Source organism: Vidua macroura, chromosome 1 (assembly GCF_024509145.1).
Source record: "Vidua macroura isolate BioBank_ID:100142 chromosome 1, ASM2450914v1, whole genome shotgun sequence".
NCBI lineage: Eukaryota > Metazoa > Chordata > Aves > Passeriformes > Viduidae > Vidua > Vidua macroura.
Genome location: NC_071571.1, coordinates 33,469,103 through 33,492,523, shown reverse-complemented (window position 1 = coordinate 33,492,523; position 23,421 = coordinate 33,469,103). Strand labels below are relative to the sequence as shown.

Below are 23,421 nucleotides of genomic sequence, written 5' to 3'. Positions count from 1 at the left end.
AATTTATAAAGCTGTTCTTCAAAATGTAGGTAATAATACACCATGCTACAGCATTCTTGGGGAACATGCATACTGCCTGAAACATTTTTTTGGATGAAGTCTTCATATGAAAATTCATATGAAAAACCTGACAGAGTCATGTGTGATCTTCTACATCACCTGTATGAAAGCTACTTAAAAGTCCTAAAAAGGGGTCATTAGTATTTGTAACAGGAGTTGTGATGTGTTCAGAGACATGTCTTTATATGCAGTTGGAAAGTCTGAATAAATATTTTAGAGCTAAACTGAAGACTTAATTGCCTGTCAGTTGCTGAAAACCAATTATAACCCTATAATCCCTGTAGTTTTCATTCTGTTATGGGCTACACTGCAGCTATAGGGTAGTGGAGGAATCTACAGGATTGGTGTGCCTTAAAGGGTTAACAGGCACCTTGGGCAATATTTCATGACCCTTGCTGCCTTTGCAGAAATTGCATCAGGATTTCAGCATTCTGGCTTGTCAGTCTTACCATTGCTCTGCCACCTGCAGTCTGATATCTCCAGCTGGTTTCCTTCTCCCATTTTTGCAGCTTGGCCATAAGTACCAGCCATGGCTGCTTGGCTGAGCCCTTCAGAGACTTGGAGCACATTCTCCATCCTGCTGTTCATTCAGCTCTTCACCATGGATTTGGAGGCAAAAGCAGTGTGCCATTTGTTGGCACCTTGAGGTGCTGCACATCAGGAGTCTGGCCTTGCTATCTCTTTCACTGGTGCTATATGCTAAAACTGAATGGTTCACAGAAGAATGCATGAGTAGAGAATGATGTCAGATTAAATCTCAGAAGGCTCAGCATTTTGAAGTACCATGGAGTATCTTTTTAAGGAGTTGTAATGGGTGGTTAAATAAACTCTGTGTTTTAGCTGTGTTGCTGGAAGCTTTCGGGAAAAACCTCAAGTGGTGGTTTCAATCTCCATCCGCAGGTCAGTCAAGACCAAGTACAGTTGGACTTTTTCAACTAATCAGCTAGGAAAATTGTCAGTAGGGTAAAGTGAAACCCTCATGTTTGATTGTATAGGCAATGTCTAGGGTACTCATCTTGTTCACATCAGTTGCTCTTTCCATTGATTCCTTGGGGTATTAAGAATTAGAGAAGATTAGACACTCTTTCCACAATCCAATTAAATATTGAAGCTACATTTGAGTTGTAGCATTATTGCTTTTCTAGAGTCCACTGTGAGAGTTTTGCTAAGGTTTAAAATTCCTATGGCAGATCATGTTCTGTATTACAGAAATCTTAAAAAAAAACCAAAAAAACCCAACATTGTGCCACACCTTCCAGCTCAGTGAGCTTTGAATTATGAAAATCTGAATAACAGAAGAAAAATTAGTGAATTGAGCCACTCTGCAATTTATAATCCTTCATGTACCTATGCAGTGCCTTTTTTTCTAACGGGCTTACATTCTAGTATGCTTTTTAACCTGTAAGATTCAGATTTCATCCTTCTTTAATGACTTGCCTCAAGGGGAGATACAGAATTTTACTTCCAGAAAATTATTTCTGTTCTTAGTTTCTAATTGGCTAAAACTCTTGCAGAACTTGCATAGAGAGTGTTTTATGTACTGCAGTGTACTGTGTAGGATAATAATGCTGCCTAAATCTCCTCTTCTTGTACTCAACCTCAAGAGGACACCACAAAAGACACAGGTGTGAAATTCAGTATTTGGTCAGTATCATCATAGGTAGCTTCAGGTGGTTCCTGAAGCTGAGGAGAGACTTTTTCCAGTCTCTTATTTTTAGAAAGTTAATTGCTTTCTAAATAGGCTCTGTAGGATAGTAATTAATGTATGGTCCAAATTAGCACGTTTCAGTTTCTCTTCTGACCATCAGTATCTCTAATTTTTCTCTTAATGCTTACTTTTTTTTTTTTTTAAACAATCAAACCCCCACCTTGGTCTGCCTAGCAATTTTTTAATGCCGTCTTTCCATAGATCAAGAACTACTGTTAGGAAAATTTAAAGAATTAAACCATTGTGCTGTTCTAACACTGAGCTTTAGTTCTGTGTGGACATTAAAATTGTTATGCCTTGTACAGCTGATACAGTATCATGCTTCTCTGAAATAATTTACCAAGAACCATAAGAATTATGACAACTGATCATGCAAATTAGCTTTTTAAGGGTTTCTACTTTATTTGTCCTTAAATACAAGTTCTTACATTTATACCTTATAAAATATTTTCAGATTTACTCCTTAAGTTGTCAATTTATATGAATATTTTATCTTCTGCTGCTGTGTACAATGGCAAATTAAGCATGAATAGCATCACTGATATAAAAGATTACTATGAATTTAGTGTGTAACTGGGACTACTGTCCACGTTAATTCTTCTAGCTGTTTAGAAAAATATGCTTTGATTAATATTTGCCTCTTGTAGGGGTAGAATCTCAAAATGGAGAAAAAGCTTGGAGGACTATGCAAATCTTTGTTGTAAACTTCAGAGCTACAGAGGTATATGTAGGTGTAACTATATATTTTTTTCTCTTTTTAATTAAAGTTTATTGTTTTTTACTTTCTCACTATGGACTTAATGGCGATGTTTTTTCTCTTTGTGTAATCTTAATTTAGTCTTACTACTTCAGCTATTTTTTTTTGAACAAAAGATGCTAATTTACTTGTATTTACAAAGATGGCCATCTCAGTTTTTCATTGAGCAATATGTTACAATGTATTATTTTCCTGCTGGTTTCCACAGAAATTTCTTGATTAAAAAAAAACCTTTGTGAGACTTCATAATTACAATAATTTTAACTTTAGTAATAAAAAAAGGCCAGGAGGGTACTTTTTTGGGTCCATACAATATGACAGTAGATGCTGTCTCAAAGAAATAATTAAATTGAGAAGTGATAATATGTGTGAGGGGATCTTTCTGAGAGTATTTGTAAACTTCTGATTTCTAAATGTTGCCTTCAGGCTTGGTAAGAAAAGCTCAGTGTTTGTAAAGATTATCCTGACAGCAATATGCTGGGTCAATTGTCAGGACATGTTTAGCACAGGGGGATGTATTAATCTGCTACAGCTACCACTGTAAGTGGTTGGAATAAATAGAGGGCTCAAGCAGATGAAGAGGGATTAACTGTGTAAATTGAGCAAACTCTTCAATCACTAAACCACTGATTTTGCAAAGGATTAGTCTGCTTTTGCAAATATTGATTACTGATTTGTTACTGGGAATGAAGATGATATAACTTGTGCAGTTGGTATGTAGTAAGCTCTGTGAAGTGTACATCATTCATATTAATGGGATTGTCATAGGCATTACAGAAACTGACAGATTTATTAGAGCAGCGCTCTTAACATTGTCATAGTTAAAGTTGTGTCAGCATTTCCATTAAAAGTTCGATTTTCTTTTTTTTTTTTGGTGTTCATAGATCAACTTTAATATTTACTCTGTTGAAATTTGGTAATACCACTTTATAGCTTTGACACAATTATTTTTGTGCTCTTTTAAAGAGAACTGAATTAACACTTTTTAAATTAGAAGAAAATACTGTATATTAGTTGAAAACAAATGTTCGCAGGTTTGAATTCTTTGTTTTGAGGGTAACCTTTGGCTGATAGTGTGCATGTTCACAAGTTTCATTATACCAGATTGGTAGAGAAGTGATGTGTGTTAGGCAGTTGCTATAAGGTGAAAATAACTGAGGAATTTTTGTATAAATGAGTTCTTTTGCTTGTATAAAGGCTTGTTTGCCTTTTTTCCCATGCTGCTAGTTTATCTGATAAAAGTTATGTTGCCTACAAATCCTGTCCCACTGATGTCCACAGACCACAATACTATCACTGAATACTGTCACCGGACCAAGAAATGCTACTGTGTTATCAGGTTCAGTTAATTCATACACCATTAATGGTATAACTGGTTCAAGTTTCAATAGTGGTTGTATTCAGTGGGTGGTTTATCTTTCTAATCGTTGATTAGATTTATTTGCAGAGATAGGCTTAAGGAAAACTCAGGTGTGGTGTGAGAAGCAAGGGACAAAAAATGAAAGTTAAATGAGTTTGGAAAAAATCCCACTGACATTTATTCATCTACTTCATAATTGTAAAAGTCTTAAGTTGTAAAATATGCCCATTTCTCTTGATGTGTCATCTTTTTTCTCTTACACAGGTATCACAAAAGTCAATTACAGCTCTTCTCTTGATTCCCAAATTGTGACCCGTGTTGCGGCGTATGATCGTATCTGTGATTTATAAACTTCCAATCCCTTAACTTTTAGAATTTCCCATACGGATGCTGAAGAAACCTATATGTGTTTACCATAGGAAAAGATGAGCTGGCATCTTGCAAGTCATATAATCAATCCTCTTTCATTTTTGGATTTCAATCCCATACATGGTTTCCAAATAAAAATAATTGTTTCTAACTGTAAATAAAAAATATTATTTCAGATATTTCTACTTGATACTAAAGCCAGCAAGAACTGCAAGGGTCATCTGAGAAACATTATGTAGCTTTGTTTAACTTAGAAAGATCATAGAAAAATTAAAATGGCTATTTCCCTTGACTAGATGTAACAAAATGGGACTTATGGGAGAATTGGAACAGTTGGTCAGATCTCCGCTCTCTTGTTCAGAGACAAACAGCTTCTGGCCAAGCTTCTGCCAGTTGCTTGTGTCTTCAAGTGTATGTTTTTTTTTTTTTTTCTGGAGCCTTCAAATGGACTGGAAAATATTAGTGCAGTCATTCAGAAAACTTGGGAGTTGATATTGGAAGGTGGTTCTTCCTGTCATTCTCAGTATACTCCAAGGTGAATGGCAACTGAAATTTACATCTGGAAAGCTTTCAGGAAACACAGGAGTGTTCTGCTGGCTTCCCGCAGTGTGCTCTGCTGGTTTCTTACAGTGTTTCCCTTGTTCTTTTCAGTTAGGTCCCATGCAATTACAGCAAAACAGGAGAGTATTTTATCTTTGAGGAAGCAACCTCCTTGTGAGAGGCGGTTTGAAAACAGTGATGTGTTTTTTGAACCATAAAACATTTGGATTTTTATTACCTCTTTATTACCTCTTTCAGAGTACTTGGAAATAAAGCCACTGTATAAGTCACTTTTGATTTCCTTGCCTTTAATTTTTCTCATGGTCTTGCTCTGTAGATTGATTTTTCTAAGTGCAGTATTATCATTGCGGGAGACTGTAATTCTACCAGAACTTCCCACTTCTACATACTGAATTATATTAGATATGCATTTTGTGTGCTGCAGTAAGGAAAACTTGAAAGACTTGTATGAGACTTTCTTCTTCTGTTATTATTTTTAAAAGGCTTGCCTTTACATGCAGACTGCATGTATATAGTGTAAAGTCATACCTCCATCTTAAACCAAATTAGCTTTCAAATGCAGAGGAGCTTTGAGTGTGATAGTTCACTGATCACTAAGCAAAGCTTTTTTCTTAAATTATCAGTAGTAGAAGAAATGTATCAAAAATGAGGCAATGAGACAGAACATTAAAATCATTTTGTGTTTACGGGAATACATAAAAATGAAATTGAAAACTGGCTTAGGACCTCTTCATTGAAATCTGCAACTGCCAGTTTTAAAGATGTGTTTTTAGCTGGCTGTAGGAATTTGAATATTTTCCTTCATACAGATGAAAGATTTTCCAGCTCCAACTAGTAATGTTAAAACTTTTTCTGATCAAGGATATGAGCTGTTGGAGCATTTAAAATGCACAAAGTGTGTATGTGTGTTTCCTTTCAGAAGTTTAACAGGCCAAGCCTTTGGCCAAGAGTCAGAACAGTTGGAACTTTGCAGACTACACAGCTAATTCAAGAGGGGTGCCAGTTGGCACAAATGACTTCCATATATAAAACTTAATGCAATTTACATTGAGGTTTTTGTTGGTTTTTCATGGCAGTCTGAGAATTTCCTTGTTTCCCAGGATTTCTTGGATTTTGCTTATTGTATTTATGGTGTGTTATGCTTCTGATCAGAGCACGAGTTAAAAGGTTCCCCTGCTAAAATATCCCTCTCACAGATTGAAATTCACATTGGAAGATTTTTCTCTTTAGCTAAATTTGGCACTTCTCAAACTGTACTGTTCTGTTTTTTTCCCTTCTTTTTCTTTATTTTTTTTTTCCCCTCTCATTAAGATTTTTAAAGGGGCATAAATTAGCTTCTAGAAACAGAACAGTTTAGAAAAGTATGTATACACACTAGAACTTACTCAGGAGAAAAGACAGGGCAAAAATTTTGGGAAATTATTAAATTAAGAGGAAGAAAATTTATATGCTTTTTATTTAATGAATGTGTGGTTCATGGAAAATCTAACTTGCATGCTATTGCCAAAATTTGGATAAGAGTTCACAGAGTTCACACTGTAGTGGGCTTTACAAGATCTGTCAAAATATTGTTGAGTAATAAATACTTGGATTACTAGGACATTGAATGTAAAAGAACATGTATTACTAATTTTGAAATACAGTTTAAAACTTCATTGTTTAGCTTTGCAATAAATGACATTTGGCAGTTTTTCTGCCAAAACATATTAAATCATTCTTGTATTCAGCAAAATAGTTGTCATTGCTTGATCTCAGTGTAGGCTTATTTACTGAAATAAAAAGGCCAGTTGCCTGTTGATGGAATCTTAGCCCCTTCCAAAGTACTAATTAAAAACATTATGACAAAATAAGAAAAGTAATAGGGAACTTCTGATTACCTCAAGTTTTTCTTAAGGTACTGTGGTATGTGGTTATTTCCAAGGGATTCTTAAGTGTAAGTGGCTATTTAAAAATAGTTGTAAATTGCAGAGAACAATTGTAGCACTACATCTCGCAGGTGTTTTAGATATTAAGCTGAAAATTGTATTTTTCACCTGGACGTATTAAATGATAGCTTTTAGCTTGTTGTTTGATAAGCCTATGGGACTTATTTCCTGTTAGCCATCTGGGAATACAGGAATCATGATATGGTTAAAGATGCTATCCATATGCAATTTTGACATCATGCTGGTCAAACTCCAGCTGTAGACTCTTTATTCCTGGCCTTTTAATTTTCTCTGATTAGCTAACAGCACCTTCTCTGGTTCAAGCTATCATGTAGATATTCTGAGTCTTTACTTACGGTTTCTAATCAAAACTGGATGTGTGTGCTTGTCTGTGAGACAACGCTGGGAAATTTCAGCTGGCCTGCATAATTTCATGAGAATTCCCAGTGCCACTAATTGATCCATGATGGTCTGTTTTGACTTGGTTCTGTCTGCAAAGCAAGGGTATTGTTTTTATCTCTGTGTTTTCCTGCCTACTTTATTTCTTATAACGAAGTTTGAAGCTGTTGCACTGGCAGATTTGTATTGCCAATCTCTACACTGATGCACTTTTCTGGTAGCTGTAATTCAGGTCTCTGGATGACTGAAACCTGTCTTGTGCTTTCTACAAACAAAACTTTTGCATGCCTTACAACATTTTTGTATGCCTTGCATTACAGTGATGTGAATGGGAGACCTTGTACAAGAGACCTTTGCTGCTGTATCTTTCTTCTTGCTTCAGAATCCTTGAGAAACAGCAAAACTAGGAAGGCTGCTTTGGTGAAGTGTTCAGTGGCCCCTTTTCTAATGCTGTATGATAATGCTTGCCTACAGCATTAAAAAACATCACTTTTTAAAATTCACACACACACTTCCCACATGCCCCGCCCCCCCCTCCCCCCCGCCCCTCCTGGTGCCATGGGTGTAATTTCTGAAATTTTAATAATGCATACCTGCGTGAAAATTAAATCTGGATGAAGGTGTGAAAGCCATGAACTCCTCTATACCTTAAGATGGTATGCAAAATGTATCAGTGGGTGTTTTAGAAACAATTCAATAATCATCAAAAGAATGTGCAAATACAGGACAATATTAGCTTACAAATTCAGAGTTAAGTTTGGATGAGGAGTATGTGATCCAGGATAATTCCATTTGGCTGTGGAGTCTAATGAATGGAGCCAAACTGGCTGAATCCTGTAATTTGTTAAATGAAAAAAGGAAATATTTTGTCAAATGAAATGCTACAACTACTATAGAAAATTCGCTCAGAAAACATATGTGGATTGAAAAGCCATGAATGTAAGGTTTTCAAAATTTAAAATAACTAAACACACAGTTTAGGGGCTAAATAGAAATGACTAAAAGAGTTCTCATGCTAACTGCTTCAAAGAACTAGATTTAGTTTTTGTAAAGAATCCATTGCAGTCTTTTTTAGGCTGCCTGGCTCACTGCCTTCTCCTCTGCTTACAGGAAGGAAGAGAAAAGAAGGGTTTGTACCACTGTCCTTCTGAGGGACGAGTCCATAAGAAATACTCGTGTTTAAGCCTCTGAGGATGTGGTATTAATGTTTGTAGCCCAAACTTCATATCCCAAATTAGAAAGACTTAAAACTAGAAACAGATGACAACGCTTTAAGTATTCTTTATTAAAATACACTGCTGCCTCTTCTTGGAGGAATATATGAAGGCAAGTTATTCTGTGAAAATTATTGTAAACTGCTAGAGACCAAAATGGGTAATGCTAGGGATGGCTCCAGACCAGAACTTCATAGACTAGGCAACCTTTGGAACAAACATTTTGAAGACCAAAATGCTGACTTTCAAAAGCGAAACATTTTCATTACATTTGTTCCAGGAATGAAATGCGTTTTCTTTAACATTTATCTTTTGATTCTTGCATGGTGAACTAATTCAGAGCTACCAGGCTTCTACACTTGCAAAATGCAGAAATAGTCTTTGTGAAAGTGTTGAAGACAGTTAATGAAACTGATGAGTTTCCATGTGATCCTCCTACTGATAACTTTTCTTTATTTAGAAGCCTCTAAGAAATGGGATCTTTTTTTCAAATGCAGTATACATTAATCTTCTCTTCAATAAAAAGAAAAAATAAATGCAGGGAGAAGATATGCATATGAAAATAAACCACCTCCTCTTTAGCCTAGATTCACAGTGCTTGTGCAACAGATGTGACTCCAGTGTATTGCTATGTAGAGATTCAAAGATAATTGAATCCTTCTGTAGTGGGTATTAAAAATGGGTAAATGCTGTAATTCCAGATCAAAATGAAATGAAGAGATATGAAGAACTTTGGAAGAAGTGTGTGAGAAGGGGGGTAGGAGGGAAGAAAAGAAGATAAAATTACTTCATTGTGTTGCTAGAAGCATTACTCTTTTTTTGCTCAACTTTAGCACAAATATTTTCAGACTATCTCTGCCAATTTTGAATTGCAGCCTGAGACATAGCATAAAAGCCCTGTGCTAGAGTACAAAACCACTTATTTTCTGCATTTCCTGTAGGAGCACGCTGTCCCTTTGTACCAAAAGATGAGCTGGTGGGGAAGAAGACCAGCCTGGTTGAACAGGGAGCTTTTGCTGTAACTCTGGGAAAAAAAAGATTATGGCTTTTGAAAGAAGAGGCAGACAACTCAGGAAGAGTACAAGTATGTTTTTAAGTCATGTAGAAAGAAAATTAGAAAGGGAAGAACTTAATTTGTTCACTACTGTAAAAGATAATAAAAACTGGTTTTATAAATATGTTAACAACAAGAAGAGGGCCAAGGAGAATCTCCATCTTTTATTAGGTTCAGAGGGGGAACGTTGTTATCAAGGATGAGGAAAAGACTGAGGTACTTTATGCCTTCTTTGCCTCAGTCTTCAACAGAAAGACCAAATATCCTCAGGGCAACCAGCCCTCTGAGCTGGTAGACAGGGACAGGGAGCAGAAGAGACCTCTGAAATCCAGGAGGAAGTAGTTAGTGACTTGCTGTGCCACTTAGACATTCAGAAGTCTATGGGACTAGATGAATTCATCCAGGGGTACTGAGAGAGCTGGCAGAAGAGCTCGCCTAGTCACTCCATCATTTTTTATCAGTCCTGGCTCACTGGGGAGGTCCCAGGTGACTGAAGGTTGGTCACTGTGACGCACATTCACAAGAAGGGCTGGAAGGAGGATCCAGAGGACTACAGGCCTGTCAGCCTGACCTCAGTGCTGAGGAAAGTTATGGAACAGATCATCTTGAGCGCCATTGTGCTGCACATACAGGACAACGAGGGGATCAGGCCCAGCAAGCAGGCATCTGGGAAAAGCAGGTCCTGCTTGACCAACCTGATCTCCTTTTATGACCAGGTACCCACCTAGGGAATGAGGAAAGGCTGTGGATGTTTTCTCCTTAGACTTCAGTAAAGCCTTTGTTGCTGTCTCCTGTACATTTTGGAGCCTATAGCAGAACTGGCAGCCTATAGTTTGTACCAGTGAACTCTTCACTGGGTAAAATACTGGCTGGCTGGCTGGCTGGGCTCAGAGAGTGGTGGTGAATAGAGTTGCATCAGTTGTGTTGGTACTGGGACCAGTTCTGTGTAATATCTTTATCAATTATTTGGATGAAGGCATCAAGTGCACCCTGAGTAAGTTCTCAGATGACACTAAGGGTATTCAGTGCAAAGAAAAGGAAGCTGGAAAAATAATTTTTAATAATTGTATTATTAATTATTATTGTATTTCTTTTTGTTAGAAGAGCATAAAGAAATAGTGATCACTGTTTTCTCCATATAATCAAACTAATATATTTTTTCCTCTTAGTTTTCTTTTACAAGGAATGAAGAACAGTGAATTTGAGCAAGATTACTTTACCATTATTATGGTTAAACCTCTGGTCCTCTACTAGGAAAGCAAACTGTAATCAACCACTTAGCTGTTACTGAATTACACTTATCTCCACTTCGCCTATTTAACTTCCCATAAGCATGCTAAGCACCTCTTTAAAATGCATTGACCTCTGTTTATTTCTTGCTTTATGTATCCCTTAGCCCACATTGCAGAAGTAAAAAAAAAAAATCCTGCTGGTAAACAGTGCAGAATAATACAGTCCGGTTTTGTTTTATTTATTTTGTATACAGGATGAAATTTTTACATCTTTAGGTCCTCCAAAAATCAAAATTCCAGGCACAAGGATTGAATTTCATGCTGTGAAGTGACAGTGATGAAACTTGTTTTTATGTAATGGACCAAATTCACTGTTGCAGTAAGGTGAAAAATTAAATCATTCAGGCTTTTGCCTGTTTGATTACCAAGTTGAAAAAATTGTAATCGTGTCATAAGCTGTGGTTTTGAGATCTTTCTGAATCACAAGATATTCTGTGTTTGTGGGAGTTGTGCAGTGGAACCTATACATTAATACACCTATGTTAATAACATTAATGTTTTTCTGAAGTCAAAGCATGACTGGTAAAGCTGGCTTTATGCTTGAGTGAGAGCATTTAACTTTCTTTTCACTGGAGGAATTTTCAGCCTGGCAGCAATAGTATTATAATAACTGCCAGCTGCTCACTTGGCACAAGAGTGCCTAGAACCAAGAGGAAGAGCCCAGTGCATTATACATATAATTTACTTTTCTCTAAGATGAAGGTTTAGGCCTCATAAATATTTTGATCTGGTCTTTGATGGCTTTTGTACACATCAGTGTGAAAATATGCATGTGGAGCATAACTTGCAGATTTTATTTTGGAGTACATTGGAGTAATTCCCACCAATAGGGAAGAGCTAGGAAGAGAAATTATTGTAGGAGATTCTTTTGTGAGTGGGTGGTCAAGAATGAAGGAAAACCTGTAAGGTTAAGCAGATGGACCTCCCTTATTTTATACCATCTATTGGGTATGCAAGATTATCATCTCCCTAAATATTGGATAGTTTTGAACTGGTCTTCACATCAAAATAATAAGGTTCAAGACATTATTTGTGAGGCAGAAACTCTGGGATGGAAATGAGACCTTTTTATATCCTCAACTCTGTGCTTGCCCACCACTGTCAGGACAATGACACAGCAGAAATTAGGTCTGAAAGAGTAAACAGAAGCAATCATTAGAAGCAATCATTGTGCCTTTCTCTATGTATAAACCCACACAGCTGCAAGCCACAGAGCATTTATTACTCACAATGCCACTTTTCTCTTGGGTGTTTAAAATTGGCTTAAAAAACTACAGTGTACCAAAGGAGAAACCAGGGAAGACTATGATCATTTTAACATCTTTATTTCCAAATCATTTAATCATATCTGGAAACAGACCATACAGTGCTAGGAAGGCATGGTGATCTCTGGTGGTCTCATTTTGAGAGAGAAGTTTGCTCTGATCTTGTAGTGGGCTTGACCATAAGTTTCTCATGAACAGGCGTTGAGACACCCAAGAAAGGTAGTACCAGTAGGTGCTATCTGCATCCCCAGAATGCAAGCTGCTTGCGTCTCCACATTTAATTTCTTACAGTAGACAGTCTCCAGTGAAATTACAGATAACTGGAATTCAGGCCATTTCACCTGCATCCATGAGGGAAGGAGAAAATTCTCCTTGTCGAGAAGACATCCTGGGCTGTGCATGGGAGTATAACATGGGAAATTCTGAGCTCTAAAGGAGTATGTGATTTGAAGCATATGGCTTAATTTGATTTATAGTTCTTTACTTAAAATACATAGTAATGCCTTCTTTCTTGGCAGGATTCCTCTGTCTTAGATTCTTTATAGACGGAGCTGTCTTAGTCAAAGTCTCATGCTGCAGTCAACTAATGAACCTCTGATCTCAGCTGCTGGTGTAATGTAAGCAAATGCTGCTTTACTGTAACAAAGTATAGTAAATATACTATAATGCTGCTTTAGTGATACTTTTTAATGAGATTTATGTCAAGCCTGATGCATTTCAAATGAATGGCGAAGCAATATTCTGATTGAAAGCAACTGCAAAAACCAACTTACTTCGTAAATTCCATACTTTCTGCTGGGGTTTTCTACATCTAGCAGTTGCAGTTCACTCTAAATCCTGTTTGAGATGTGGACAAGATGGTAAAGAAATGAAAAAAAAATGGAAGAAAGATAGATAGTACAACTTAGAAATTTCCCATGCAGAATCTCGGCAGTAACTGTAAGGAAAATGTGACTGATTCTCTCCTCTTTCTTCCCCCTGTTGTTTTTGTTGTAGTACTGGGACAATGGTATATCCATGTTTGTGCCTTCTTCCTTCCACATATGCACAACACCTGTGGTTCAAGAGAATCTGGGAGGAGGTGGTTCTTTCTCTTTCCTTTATGCTTTTCGTACTACTTATTCTCCCTCCCCTTCCTTCTGAAGGTACAGGGCAATGAAAGAAGGAATTTAATCAGATTTATGCTTTTTCTTTCTTGTACAGCTGTATGTGTTGTGGGATATTACAATTGGGTCTGTTTCTACTGCCCTTTGACTAAAGTTCTGTCATATTTTTTGGTTCCCAGGCTTCTCTGACAGAAGGATAATAACATACATATGATCTGTTTCTGCTTCAGCTACTTACAGATTGTGAGTGGCAGTGGGGCTGACCAGCTGCAGTTTGTTTTTTGGAGTTACTGCCTCAGTTGCTCTGAGGAATAGAAAAAGAAATGGCTTCTCTGCAGGTTAAGGATGGGAGTAGGACTTCTTTCTGCAGTGGCAGCAGACAGTGAAACACTCTTTTTCCATGCATGTTCTTTTCCTTTTCAAGGAAAAGCTTTCAGTGCCCTGTTCAAAATAAATGTAGTTACAGAAAATTCCATCACCAAATTTAGCCTGACTTGTCTCAGCAGAAGTAGCAAAATTGAGAGGGGAATTTTGATTCTATGAAGTAGTCAGTTCAGATGACAGAATAACAACAATAGGGACTCCCCAAACTATGTGCTCTTCTGGGACTGTGTTGTCCCATTTGATTTGACTGTTCACTGAATGATCACTGGCCAGGTTTCCTCATCAAAATCCTAACTGCTACAAACAATATTGGGTAAAGTTAGATCTAAATGGTGGCTGAAATTCTTAAATTGTAAAATTTAAGATTGAGCTGCTTTTGTTTGTTTACTTAGGTTTTATGTCTTCCCCATCTGTGGGGTTGCGCTGTTCTAAGATGAGCCCTACTGGATGAGGTAGAGTTGTGAGTGTTGCACACTGATGCCTCCCAATGACCAATGTAAAGCAGCACATGATCCATATTTGTAAAAATATTTGTACCAAATATTTGTAAAAACTCTTCACCTCCCCCACTCATACTACCATAATTACATCATCTTTTAAAGTAACTGTTAAACATACCACATACCAGCCATCAAGTGCCTTTGTGTTTAATTCCCATTTAATGTTGGGCTATGATTGCAAATTACCAAGCAAAGGGAGGACAGCTGTATCACTTTAAAATGCATGTTGATTCTGCTTTTGTATTTTTAACACAATAGTCAGAAATCCATAGAAGCTAAAATAGAAATTAATATACTCCTAATCTTTATAAAGTAATATTAATTAAAAATGAAGTGTAAATATCAATGTAAGTAAAATTTTATCTACTGTCTTTTGGTGTCAAACAAAATATTTTGCAATCTAAATAGCTGGTTGTATTATTTAAAGAATATCTTCTCATTTTAAGTATTTTCATGCTTTAAAAATCAGCATTTTCTGCATGTTCCTATATCTTTCTTGTCCTTTTCCTGTCATAACTGTATTTAAATAAGACTACCATAAAACAACTCATTTGCGAACACTTAATAAAAAAAAAATCTATTTTAAGGAACAACCTAAAAACCCAGGAAATTGACATCATCTTTCAGAGACGGTGCTTGGTTCAAGGTCAGAGCTTTGATCTTTCGCCCAAACTACATAATTTAAAATGGTATTTTTAGCACAGAATTTGTCTGCTAATATCAGTCCTTTTTTTCTATGTTGATATTGATAGAACATAATGAGATGACATATATTCTGATGAATAATGGCTGCCTTGTAAACTTGCCACCTACCTACAGCGACTCTTATGAATATTTGATGATAATAAGTAGTAGGAACTTCACTGTGTTGCTTACATGCACTTAAAAAACCCAGCAGCACAGGAGTACCTTTTGTTCTGCATTTTTGCTTGGGGTAAGCAGTATGATATTTATATTATTATTAAATATTGTATGTGTCTAACATATTCTTGTTCTTAATACTAGGAGTTCTGTTTAAATCATTGTTCTGTTGTTTTAGGAGGAAAAGGTTGAAAGATGGAAGACAATTTTTAACATTTAAAGTTGTATACTAAGATGAGGCAGGGTTGACTGATCAGTCTTACACTTCTATGAATTAGCAGTTGAGAAAAAGGAAAAAATGCAGTGAGCTATACTCACCATTTTGCAGATGCAGACATATTGTACAAGGTGTCTAAAATTAGTGTCAGTAGGTCAACAGTTTTGTAAACCTCTGTACAATGTCTTTGGTTTATCCATTATCACCTTACAGATCCTATAAGCAGTAGTTTTGTGTCATATATTGCAAATTGGGCAAAATCTGTCAGCAACAGGCAGAACCTTTTATTGTCTCTTCATCTGGTTTCTTTTTTTGTAGATGTGTAATAGAGAGTCTTCGCCTTGTATGCTATTTCAAGGTATTTTGGTGTGAAGCTGGTATCAAAAACCACATTTCTGATTTGTTTGTGTTCAATTGAGATTCTTGATTGCGATTCTCCAATTTGAATGTTTGAAAACGTAGTGCTTTCATTACCCAACTTGCTTTACAGACTGTTTGAAACAGTTGCTGTATTTTGTTTGATTACATACTTTTCGTTCTGAGACTTGAAAGGCCTGTTATGCAGCTATATTTTTCCTTATTCAAGTGGTGAGGACAGCAGCAACAGCTCTGAGATTGATAGTTAGATGTTTCAGTTTCTTAAAATAATCTAGCATAATAGTAGATTTTTTTTCAGTAGCTCTTGCATATTGAGAGTGTAAATCCATAATTTTATTAATGCTCCTATAGCAGTTGTCTTGAAAACCAGTGCTTTACAGAATTTGTTTTTCTTTCAGGGAATCAGTTTCCTCCTGTTGCAGCTCAGGATCTTCAGTTCGTTCTGAAGGCTGGATACCTGGAAAAACGTAGAAAAGGTAAGTCTAGCTATTTTTGTGAAACATAGTGCATATTTAATGTCTGGAAAGTCTGTATGTCTGTATTTGATGTTATACACATGAACAACTTTATATAGGAGTGATAAAATAAGAAGGAGCTGAAACATTGAAGCATTATTATGCAAAAGAAGCATAACACATAATTGCTTCTATAGTAGTATTGAAAGAAAATCCTATTTATTTACTAACAAAATCATGCTGTGAAAGTCCAGTCAGCCGTAATTCAGAGACTTCCAGATATTTTTGAAGAAAACATTCAGAACGTATGTACAAGTAGCATATGTTGACTTCATGTTTCAGTGAGCATCAAGATTTATTTTCCTTCAAGAGGGCAAATATTGATCTCAGCTTTGGTTCAGTCAATATTTACCTTGATTCAATAAATCTTATATTGTCACTTTAATACCCACTTAATGCTGCGATAACTCAAGGAAATATTTAGGAAGTTGTTCATTATTTCCTTATATTTAATGTTACACATGACTTCCCTCTTTATGTGATTTCAAATTCTTATTTGTTTTCTTACCACCAATTTTTATTTCTAATTTTCTTCTCAGTGCCATGCATTTCATTAGTTTCCTTTCCTTCGTGTCTTTTCCTAGCTCCTCCTCCCTCTTACCTCACCCTTGAAAAGAAGTAACACATTTTTGTTCAATAATGGCATAAACTGATATAACACATGTTGTATTAATTTCAGACCACAGTTTTCTTGGCTTTGAATGGCAGAAACGTTGGTGTGCTATCAGCAAGACTGTCTTCTATTACTATGGAAGCGACAAAGGTACTTATAACAATTATTAAAGCAATGATGTTTTGATGCACAAAATTATATGAAAGATTTATTGGAGTTGGAAACTGTGAATCAAAGGTAATTTTAAGAAATGGAATGAAATTTTTAAGAAAAATTCTTTTCTTTGAAACAATTCTTGGATAGTGCTGTGAATTTTTAAAATGTGTAAATATTCGTCAGAACCTGTCAGTGTTTTCTAAAGCAGGGAAACTGAGGAAAAAAATAATTAAGTTTCTTTTAAAGCTACTTTGTTTGCTAATAACAGCTGGCTGTTCAGTTTGATAGTATGCTGCTACTCAACTGTTTTGCTAGATAAAAAATGTTCTTTCTCTCCAAATAGGATGTTAAGTTGAAAACATCCTCTAGGAATTATACCTTCCAAGTTCCTTAGAGATGGTTCTATCCAGGAAAATATTAATCCAAAAGCTGCATAGTGGAGTTCTTTGTTTCTTTTTATAGTTTATGCTCTGGAAAAGCTAGAAATTAAGTAATGTATTTAACTGAAGTCAGCAATGGAAACTAAAGCAAACTTCTGAAGGTGACTTTTAAATTTAAATGGCCAGTGTGGAAAGAATCTGGCATAAATGTTGTAATATTACTTTGAATTTTTGAAACAGACAGTAAATTTTAAACATATTTAAATTCTGTGCCATGTGCATTTGATGTTTAAGGGTAAACAAAATGATACATAATTATATCTGAGTAAATTTTAAAGTAAAATAATGTCTTCTCCCTCCAACACCCCCACCCCCAAAAAAATTCCAAGGCAAACTTTCCATTGAAGTTCTTTTTCTTCTTCTTTTTGTTTGTCTTTTTATTTTTAAGATTACTGCAGGTAGTTATTATGTCAGCTTTTTTTATTCAAAGACTAATATAATTTTCTCCAGTTTGTTTCATTCCTTGGTACACCGACACATTTAAGCTTGTCCTCTCCTTAAAAACACAAGAAATAAAGAGTCTTATTGTAAGTCCAGTTTTCATTTTGCTAGTTTCCCATCATGTCCTCTTTTCAGGTTTGCTAGCATATCTGCTAAATGTTGCTTTTTCTTCTATACTCTTTTATTGGGATTTACAGGTTGATCAGGCTTCACAAACATGAAAAATCTTTGTTTAAAAATTTTGAGGAGATGTATCATGATACTGATTTGGATTTGTCAGTACTGATTGATTTCTTTCTCTGGAAAATGATCATGTGCTGTTTACTTATATATATATAGTTATACATTGGCTAGTACTTTAAAAATCACAATTTTTTTCTGAATACATTGCTAGTTCATAAAGATTATTCTTGATTATAAAATCTTTGTATTTTTGTCTGCTTTTTTTTTTAGAAAAAAAATGGCTTGATTTTTTTTTTTAGACATTCTTTTCCTTTTGGCTGTGCTAATGATTATTTATGCTTTCTAGCATATGGTCTTTGTATTAAGGCAGGCATGTTGCCCACCTGGTCTTTGTCCTTTTTTTTTTTTTTTTCCTTCTTTTGCAAAAACCTGATTATCAAGTCTGTGTTGCAATTTTTAATACCTGTATTGAAAGTTAAGATGCATGGAAATACGTTCCCTAGCACTCAGAAGGTTGGTGTCATGTTAGGAATTGACTGTGATATTTTGTGGGATCTCTTTCATTTATGAATTTATAGAGAGGGGTTTTTTTGGCTAATGCATTTAGAGCTTTTGTAGGCTGCAGATTGTTTGGGGAAGGTCCTCGTAGCCATAACCTAATGATGCGGGAGGGGCACATGGTCCACTGGAACTGTATTGAATCACAGAATCATTTAAGTGGGAAAAGACCTCTAAGATCATTGAGTCCAACCATTAATGCAGCACTGCCAGGCCCACCACTAAACCCTGTCCTAAGTGCCACATTTACATGTGTAGTAAATACCTGCAGGGATGGTGGTTCCACCAGTTCCCTGCACAGCCTGTTCCAATACATGACAACACTTTCAGTGAAAAAAAGAAAAAATTGCCTAATACCCAATCTAAACCTTCTCTGGTGCAACTTGAGGCTATTTCTTCTTGTACTATCACTTGTTACTTGGAAGAAGAGACTCACCGCCACCTCATTGCAACCTCCTTTCACATAGTTGTAGAGAGCATGGCATGGTTGGACTCCAAACAGTAATTCGTGGAGGAAGTAAATCATATGCACGAAGTTCTGCCCTACCTTCATTGGATTGCTGCTTGTAGAGCAGAAAAACTAGTTAAACATTGAATAAAAAAAGTTTTTTCTAGACTGGTCAGAGGTACTGTCTTCAGGCCTGTGATGCCATTGTATATAAAAGTGCCTGTTGCAGTGCAGAAGCAACTCACTGTCATTGTGCAGAAACTGGACACCAGCCATGGCAGGCTAGTATGCTGTTAAAAGTGAGCTGTCACCCAAATGGTTGTGAGGGTACGTGCTGCAGCTCATCACGCTATTCAACTGCAGAGTGTCAGCATGGATGAGGTGTGTGATGAGGCAATCCTGAGCAGCCCTGGCATTGACTCACTGCAACTATTTTCAACTCCCACTGTTGTGGCCAGCAGTGGTACCTGCTGTAGTACGCTGTTGTGCTGGAGGCCTCCTTCTTTTACTCTTGATGCTGTACCAGATAACTTGGACCATGTGGAAATTCAGAGTGTGTTCTTACCCTCTGTAGAACATCACTAAAGTGTGTATCTGGTGTTTTTGTGCAAACTGTGAACCTAGTTTCAAAGTGGTGAGGATTCCACACGTACTTAGTCCTGCTGCCTGTGTTGCTTTGAATGGGTGACGGGCTGCTAGTGCCTCTGTGTTGGGGGATGTAATGCTGAGACGCAGCAGGGATTTCTGCATCCACCTTGGCTTGCTTTGAATTGTGTCTGTTTTTAAAACCAGACCATAGGTGAATAAACTGTGAAAGCTATTTTGTGTCTGCAGTGATGTGTCTTTTGTTGACCAGAGTTTGATTTTCATGCTTGAGTATCAGTGGAAATGTAATGAGTGGTTAATATGAGGCTATAGGATGCCTTTTGTACAGATTTGTTGTTTCCAAAACAGTTTTAGTTCTTCTAACTAAACTTCTCTCCTTTTTGCATTGGGAAAGCAAGAAGTGTGGAAGTGTATAAAGCTCATAAACATGTACGGAAGAGTTTCAGAATCATTTACTCTAAGCTGAATGAGGAAAAAGTGAGGCCTAGTCCAAGATAAATAGCGCAAGATAAAGCCTGTGAAATACAGTAAATGGCTATGTTTTTGTGTGTGTGTTCGCCTAAACAACTCCAAGCATCTCTTCAACAGTTGTGATGCCAGTGTATGTCTTGTTTCCCTGTTTTCTTCTCCATTTCGTATAGCATTGGGTAGTGAAACAATGTAATTTACCCCAGCAAGATATAGATGGGTCTAAGTGAATCACCTGCATTTTTTTTCTCTTGATCACTGATAAATGGAGTAGATGGAGAAACAAGGCTTAAAGGTTTGAGCTAATCACATGTCAGAAAAAAGTATTATGGGAAGCACGTGTGTATTTATGCCTGTGCAGTGGTATCAGTTGCCAGCATGTGGCCCACAACATTGCAGAGGAATGTGTTCAAATGTCAGAGCTGGGTGGGATTTTGAGAAGCTTGCCTGGTGCTCCTTTTCATAGTCTTTCTTTCCATAAATCTGTTATAGTCCTCTCTTTTCTTTTCTTCCATGCAGTTGCACCCTGAATTGAGTACCCTGGTTCCCTATAATTTTTCTATATGATCTCTGGCTGTTCCTGTGTCCTCAGACACCGAGATGGTATGGATAACCTTTCAGACCTCAAAGTGCCTGTGAATAAGGAAAGTTAATTTGTTGCTTTATAAATGATTGAATTAATGGCTTCATTACTTCTTTCTCACTAGGCCACAATGTTATATGCCCTTCTGTCTCAGCAAACTGGAGAGATCAGCTAAATGTTTAGCAAGACAGTAATTGATAACATTATGGTAATTTTTCCTCTGCTAATGGGCACTAAAAATTTATTTTCATTTTTATAACTTGAAAATGGTATCTGCCTGCCTGCCAGTAATATGATGTTAAAGAGGGGTATAATTCAGAGGCTTTTCAAAAAGTCCAAGTTTATTTTTTTTTTTCAATTTCTTTAGTTTTAACATGGACATGATAGTTTTGGATTTCTCTGAATAATAAGCTAGTGATGACCAGGCCAGTGGTGAACTACTTCTGTTTGGGCAGAAAAGGGAATTGTGCATGCTCAACTGGACTTTGTTGTAGCAGGGTGATGGCAATCAAAGGCATCTATCTCATGTGTACTGGGTCTTCTGCTGTGAGACTGTTAAATTCAGACCTCAAGACTCACACTTGTTGTTAATAATGCAATATTTAAGGAATAACTACTGGGTATGAACAAACAGGATATAAACAATTCAGTGCCCTAAATCACTTCCTCCATTTCTTAATTATTTTACAATTTCAGTTTCTCAGAGGACTAGATTAAAGGAAAGAAGAAGAAGAAAAAAAAATTGCTTACATTTCAAATCTGCTGTCTTAAAGGGAAGAACTTCTGTGCATGCATTTGTCCAAAAGCTGGAAAAGGAGTTACCATTTTGGAGATACTTACACTGAGCTATTTTTTGATAGCAAACATCCTGCACATGGAAAAGTATGTGAAACTACATTTAGCATGAAGCCATGTAAACTGTAAAATCTTACAGGCTCCTAATTTCAAGACGAAGAGTGTTAAATTATAGATTCTAATAGTATCTATAAATACTTTATCACTCTCTGAAATCTTTCTGTTTGCCTGTGTTCCTTATGTCTTTCTCTGTAAGTTCTTTCCTTTCTACTATCCCAGTCCTCTCTGTTCTTCAGAATGCACTAATTCTTTTTACATGTGCTAATAATATGAGCACATTGCCTTAGGCCTCAAATTTACAACCCAGTAATTTCAAGATCTCATTGAAGGTTTACCCTTCTTTATTTTAAATGTTCCCATGGACTTAGTTGCGCAAGGTTACTTCAAAATGCTTTTTCTCTGCTTCCCTTGAGACTCTCTTTACCCAATATAATATTGGCCCTGTTTCTGTTAACAACACTTAACTGTTTTTAGGATGAATGAAATTTATATGTGAGATAAATGTTTAAAGGCTTTCAAATTTTATTCAGATCTGAATTTTCTCTATGTTAAATTTAACCCCCCATATTTATTTATTTTAAATTTCTGTGTACTAGCTTTGGGATTTTTTTTTTTTTCAATACTTAGTGCCTGACTCTCCCCTCTGCTATACTTTTTTATGATTCTAAATTCCTGTTGCAAAATGATCTACACAGAATCAGATTTATTTTTCAGTTCTGTGCCTGACATGGGAAGCAGGGGAGAGAGGAGGTTGAGTAGATGAGAGCAAAGGACAGCTTATGCTGAAATGAGATTTGGCTTCATTGTGGAACAAGTTATGCTTGATGATGTTCACAGTCTTTTTTATTTTTACAAGACTGATATCACACTTTTTGCATTTCTATTTTATGTTTTTCTGGGACAACTTAAGGGTTTTCTCTTGATGAATTGGAATGACAATTTTTTCTTGAAAAAATAACAGGCAGCAAAAATGTTATCGTTCTTCAGAGAAGTGTGTTCCATCAGCATATAACTCCCTAGTTCTTCCCAATTATGCTGTTGAATTCCTGCCTAAGCAAAACTCTGGCTCTGATTTGGGGGTTCAAATGAAAGTTAAATATATGTAATGTTTCTTGAAGCTACTGTGGACTCCCACTATAAAAACTAAGAGTATCTAATTTTAAGTCTCCAAGTAAAATCTTTAAGTCTTCAAAGCTTTTAAATATCAGAAACTGTTTAATTCTCCTTAAAGCACAATCTCCAGAAAATATTTCTGATGTAAACAATTTAACTGGTGATGTGAAAGTTCACAGGAGTCGCTGTGGCCCCTAGCTTCAAGGGCATCTTGAAACCAAAAGCCCAGGTCTGTTCAAACCCATTTAGCTGCAAGCCTGTGCCAAGCAGTGAAGCAAAGTGATTGTTGAGTCTGATGATCCCAGGATGGCTCTGCCTTCAAGCCTGCACCTGACTACTCTACTTGGCCAAGCAGCTTCTGTGGGTCATGGTTTGCTCCGTAGTGATCAGGTGATGGTCTGATCCTTTTCAGTTGGTCCCCAGTCCTAACTGAAAGATGTATTCTGCAAGAGCAAATGGCATTTGTAGATCTCCTTTGTTTGTCACCATCAGAGCAGGCAGCTGAGCTATAGCTGACCTGTGTTCTGCCATGCTGTATTTCTGGAGCCATTTCTCAGGACTTACTGGGTCTTATCTCTGGCTTGCTGCCACAGGGAGTGTGAATTCATACTGAGTCTTTCAACTTTAACAGGTTCTGAGTCAGGGCTGTGAAGTACCTCATTGTCTTAGAATTTCCTCATTTGCACCACACTGGACTTTATTCAGAGGTTACTGCTATGACAATTGGAAGTAAAAGCAGCAATGCTAAGTCTAGTCTGTTGCTATAATGGTCATTGAAAGACTGTAATAGCAAAGGATGGATATATATATATATTTGGTGGTGTATACGGGTAATTTTCATTAGCACTGAAATAGTGTGCTCAGAGAGATAAGACAAAAACAGTATAAACAGAAAAATAATCAAATGGGATATGGATGTCATGCACCATCCCCTTCCAAAGTACAGCATCTTTGTGGTTTAACTGCAATGCTCTTTGAAAGAACGAGTACCAGTGCAAAGATCATTCGAGATTAGCTCTATAAAAGTGTATT

General features: G+C 36.5%; 1 protein-coding gene across 1 annotated transcript in view; it reads left to right on the top strand.

The window, feature by feature from the left end:
- Positions 1 to 23,421, top strand: part of SKAP2 (src kinase associated phosphoprotein 2) — a 119,494-nt gene that overhangs the window by 53,535 nt on the left and 42,538 nt on the right. The window contains exons 5-6 of the mRNA XM_053969685.1: positions 15,809 to 15,886; positions 16,605 to 16,688. Coding sequence (XP_053825660.1) covers positions 15,809 to 15,886; positions 16,605 to 16,688 — 162 coding nt within the window. The remainder of the gene's footprint in view (positions 1 to 15,808; positions 15,887 to 16,604; positions 16,689 to 23,421) is intronic.